The following is a 4,968-nucleotide window of genomic DNA, read 5'->3' as shown; positions in this document are numbered from 1 at the left end:
GAACACATAGCGAGGTACGTTTACCGTTATGTTTGTGATGATCATGTGGAGCAGTGGCTTTTCTGTCGTGCCTACGTTCGCAGAAGGGGTGTCTGGGTCTACCATTAAGATGGTAAACATGTCACCTGGAGGGGAAGAAGTGGATGAAGCAATAAGTGCTATGTGCTTGACTCCGGAAAACTCCGGGAACTGGAAAGGAGTCTTGTATGGTTAACGTCACATTGTTGAAGAATGTATAACTGTTATCCATTTAAAAAGAAAAGGGGAGATGGATGCTATGCAAGAGAGATCAACCGGGAAATTGTCAGGCGAAATGTGCATGGGGGTGCAAAAGAATGTATACTTTAGGTCTGGCAACATCAACTAACCCACGTTATGCATAAAGGAGGAAAAACTAAGATAGAACTTGACAACATATAGGGGTAGGTTTCGACTTCGAAACGAATCGAATGAGATTATAAATAACAATACAATTAGTTATAGAGCATCCACGGACTTTATCATAGCAATGAAGCAGAGGCTGCATTTGCATTTAAATCGGAATCAAATTTACACAGCACTTTTGTGCCCTATCGACATTTCTTTTTAAAGTTCCTTCGTATTCTGTACTTTTTGTTGTAAATATGTAATAATATATTTTGAGTTATACAATAGTTTACTTCATTCAGTGCACTGTTGGCAGGGTAGACGACATGGCAGCCTGGACATTAATGACGTCGAGAGAAAACGCCTAATAGCGCCAGTGGTAATGTTTGCCCCTTAGACAGGCCTTGTGAAGAAGAAAAAAAGTGTTGCATGGTCATTATAACATAAATGTTCTTGTACCATCCATACTTGTTGTACCATCCATACTTGAAGTATTTGAACCTACCTGAAGATGCACCTGTAATAGTCATGGCAGTCGGATCGTTCGCAGTCTCACCAGGAGTTACCGCGACTCCCGTGGTGGCGACAGTGAAAGTCCTAGCACTAGTGATAACAAAAAAAAAAACATTTTGATATCGGTTCATTATAGTTTTATACCCCCTTTCCACTCGGACGGCGATCTCACTGCGCTCTCTCTGCGACCTAAAATTAGACATATCCCTTAACGAATTGTATAGAAAAGAAACAAATCTTTTTACTCTTTCTGTGTTTTGTTGTCTTCTCAGTCACACTTTTTATATGATATACCCAGTGTGAAAGCGAAGGTTACACAATATCCTTTTTAGGTCGTAGTGAGAGCGCAGTTCGAGCGCCGTGCTATTTGAAAGAGGGCCTAAGAAGGTTCTCTATTCAACACAAAGAAATATTAGTAACTGAAGATGTTTCGTTTACAGTCTATGACCTCGATAGACCCTCCTGGGTGCAATATACTAGCTTCTATTCCACACTGCAAAAATTTGGCTTGTATTTTATGTCTTGGTTTTGAATAAAGAGTCTTGTTGTGTAATATAATATAACCTAGCAGATGTGATATGCAATATGAAGACACATACTCGTACACGGCGTGGCAGTATCTGCTTTGGTTACATCACATTAATACATAACTAGCTCCAGATACAGATAAAACTCATGTAACATGTGATGAAAAGTAACAGTTAGAAACTAAGGTAAAAGGAGAGGATAGTAACACACCTTACCTTTGAGTGAAATTACGATTACATACGTCATACACCATTTCCGGGGCTGAGAACGTCAGGGTGAAGTCCACGGGAAGATCGCCAGAGGGTACCCATGACTGAGCTAAATGGTAAACACAATCTTAATCATTACAATGGGGGAGAATCACCAAATCCAGCTGTCAGTGTCTTCTGTACAAAAAAATACATAACCTACGGCTTCAAAACTCACCAATACTTTTAAGTTCTCAAAGTTCATTTCTAGTGGATAGCTACTTACCGTTTGTACATAACCCATTTTCTTGTCCCTTCACGATAAAAAACTGCGCGTATAGACTTGAAATCTATAAATTATAGGCTGATTTTTTTCAGATTCACATTTAAAATACGACATTGTGTGTAAACATTTTTTCGTATCTTTTTATAAATGATATCTAATAATTCCTATACTTATAGCATGTAGAATATAATTCTATTTATTATGACGTTACGTACCATTCGACAGTGCAAGCAGTGTTGTGATGGTGATCAAAGATGACAACATCTTTGTTTAGGGGCTGCAACTGTGGAATTATGACAGATAAAGTTATATACAGTGTATACACTTGTCAAGAACAGAGTACAATATAAAATGGCTACAGGCGAGAAGCAGGTGGTAGTAGGTTGCTTCCGATAAAGTTCATGCTTCTAACTGAGCATGTGCACCGTGAGTTTTATGTCACAGATAGGGTCCAGCCTACGTCCGGTAGCTTTTCACGATAGTAAGGTATCAGTAAACGGTGTTTTGTCGCGTCGACCCAAGACCCCAGCAGCAGTTCGGGTATAAACTCTGTAGTGCGTCACAGTACTTGGAAAGGCCATAGTTTATTTCTATTGTACACAAAAATGAGGTGGAAACTGTGCTGAATGGTAGAAGGATATATTAGTTTTGAGACTGTATAATGTGCGGCTTTTCTTCGAATTTAATCGGCGGGAATTCGCGCCTTGAAACTGAAACCTGTGCGTCGACTGCAATCTACGCTCGTTTTTATGTATTTTGTAGACTGTACTCTGAACTTTAACATCTTAAAAATTATCGTACGCGTCAAATCTTCTCATTTACGGTCCTTTACCACGGAAATCCCATGAGCAAAAAAAAATTGTTCTGAGACCAGAATGTCCAGACGTATTTTTCTGACGGCTATGGACCTTGGACATATTTCCCATAATGCGCTTCGCTGCGCATATGCAATTGATACCACAGTCCTTAAAATTTTCTCCTCTAGCGTCATTTAGTAAAATTTAACAAAGTGTAGCATAACCCTGCCTATAGTATTTCATGCGTAAACAATCTTTCAAAAGTAAGTCTTATATTTGGGAAACTGTTTTATCAATGTCACCTCACCGAATTCACCCTTCGAGCATACGAGTATTGACAAAAAGCACGTACACAGTACCGAGTACGCATGTACAAAGACAGGAATTGTGGGAAATATATCAAAGGTGAAGTCTCTTTACTTATAAACTGTCTCGATTTGCATAAGATTGCTTAGACGTGCGTTGTTTACGTCTCAGGTGGCATCACCTTTGACACACCGCTTGGAGTCTTAATTATAAATAACACCGATCTTTCCGAGGAAAAAATAATTGTGAAAGACATGCCATCAGCCGCTGGTCTGCTAATCACAATTTTAATGACGTTACTGTACTGCTACAGTTTAGTATATTGTGAAAAACGTTACCCAGTAAATGTCGCATTGTTATAGAATTTACGTTTATGATAACGGAATTTATGTTAACGGAAATAATTCCATCGAAATTGCGATTCCATCGCACGCCGTTTTTCCCTCGGTAGAACTTTGGTTAGGTTTGTGAGGGTTTGAAAAGGGTTATAGATTGTACCACAAAACTACGCAGTGTTATTATTAGGCACGCCCAACGACATAATAATTTATATTACCTTACTAGAGAATTAACCTATAGTTTTACTTACTCTCATTCAACGTGGCTTTTAAAAGTACTGTTCTACTGTACGTCTAACGTCTAGGCGACGTAGGCTGTTATCTAAGAACACGATAAATGAATCTAGAATTGTTCTAGTTCGAGTCGCATCGACATCGATACATTCTTCCTCTTTGAAAAACACTACTGTAGAGAATGTTTAACTTACGATACAACACAATAACGTTTACATGTTGGGTCGTCTGGCACAATGGAAATGGTGTAACTGAACTGAATTGTACTATTCATAACCCAGAGGTTCTGGTACATCGGTTCGTGTGCCCTTGGGAAGGCAGTTTTTTTCACTCAGGTGCCGCGGCGGCCTTGATTAAAGCCAGGTATTCATTTTCTCAGTCAGAACGTTAACGGGGGTCCCTTGCTTGGGCAGAGCCACACCTCGAGCAAATTAAAGAACCCGCCACACTTATCGAAAAGAGTAGGGGTCCTTTCCGGTGTGAGTGGTTCAAAACCTACAGTCCTTTTGTCTGAGTTAGCGCCGAATGGCAGCCTCTCCAGACCCTTGGGATTTAGCCCCGCCTATTGTAAGCTCCTCGCAATTCAGCTAGTTTACGAAGTGAGAGTAGTCTCTCATGATCAACACTGCTCTGCACAACAACAAAACATTTATACCTACAGTAACCAGAAAGATGGAAGGAATGCGTACTAACCAGAAAGAAATGACCACAGGTCTGCACTCACCTCTGTCCTGAGTAGCGACTGACTGAGTGTGCCTTGGCTTATGTAAATTACCTCAGATGACCAATAATACTGCTCTTATCAGCCTTTTTATCGAAGAATCAAAGCTCATGTACACAAAACCTGTTTAATAGCAACAAGGCTTCAGCTCGAGGTACCACTCAGCCCCTGACACCATCGGTACCGGGCCTTGCAGCTAATCAAACAGCTGAGGACGTTGAAATTTGCACTCTTGTACCCCCGCTTTGTTTGGAGTAAAGAGATCGGGGTGTAGTTTACCAAGAAACCGCTATGGGGCACTCATAGTGCCTAGGGCAGCATGACTTGAAAACAAGTACTACAGGTTGCAACTTTCACGAAAAAACATACAGTTTACACCAAGGGCCCCTTTCTTCAAAATTGTTCTTGTTGAATGCGGGGTCCGGAACAAATTCACAAAACAATCAATCGATTGGTAAGTTTCCAACTTGGTTGTGTCTCTGTTTGGCTTTCCAATACATGTTGTATGTTAATGGTTAGACTAATTTTACATCCAGTCCATCTTAACCCTATCTTAACACTATCCAGATTTTTTGGCGACGCCTCAGGGGCGGAGGCATTTTCTACAGTATTACGATCGCTTTGAAAGAATTTTGAAAATTCCACGAATGCATTCCCTTGGGAATTGATTTTTGGCTAAACCATAGGGGTG

General features: G+C 40.3%; 1 protein-coding gene across 2 annotated transcripts in view; it reads right to left on the bottom strand.

The window, feature by feature from the left end:
- The window catches only part of LOC118422570 (phosphatidylethanolamine-binding protein 1-like), a 367,419-nt gene extending 362,941 nt beyond the window's left edge, over positions 1 to 4,478 (bottom strand). Inside the window, exons 1-5 of one of the 2 annotated variants that reach the window (XM_035830198.1) lie at positions 4,281 to 4,478; positions 2,097 to 2,164; positions 1,623 to 1,725; positions 872 to 969; positions 25 to 125 (exon numbers count right to left, since the gene is read on the bottom strand). In XM_035830198.1, coding sequence (XP_035686091.1) covers positions 25 to 125; positions 872 to 969; positions 1,623 to 1,725; positions 2,097 to 2,145 — 351 coding nt within the window. In that variant the 5' untranslated portion in view covers positions 2,146 to 2,164; positions 4,281 to 4,478. The remainder of the gene's footprint in view (positions 1 to 24; positions 126 to 871; positions 970 to 1,622; positions 1,726 to 2,096; positions 2,165 to 4,280) is intronic. The other variant, XM_035830197.1, reaches the window with a different exon arrangement.
- Positions 4,479 to 4,968: the final 490 nt, after the last annotated feature.

This window comes from Branchiostoma floridae, chromosome 9 (genome assembly GCF_000003815.2).
Source record: "Branchiostoma floridae strain S238N-H82 chromosome 9, Bfl_VNyyK, whole genome shotgun sequence".
NCBI lineage: Eukaryota > Metazoa > Chordata > Leptocardii > Amphioxiformes > Branchiostomatidae > Branchiostoma > Branchiostoma floridae.
Note: the sequence above shows the minus strand (reverse complement) of the source record. Positions and strands in the feature narration are given on the sequence as shown.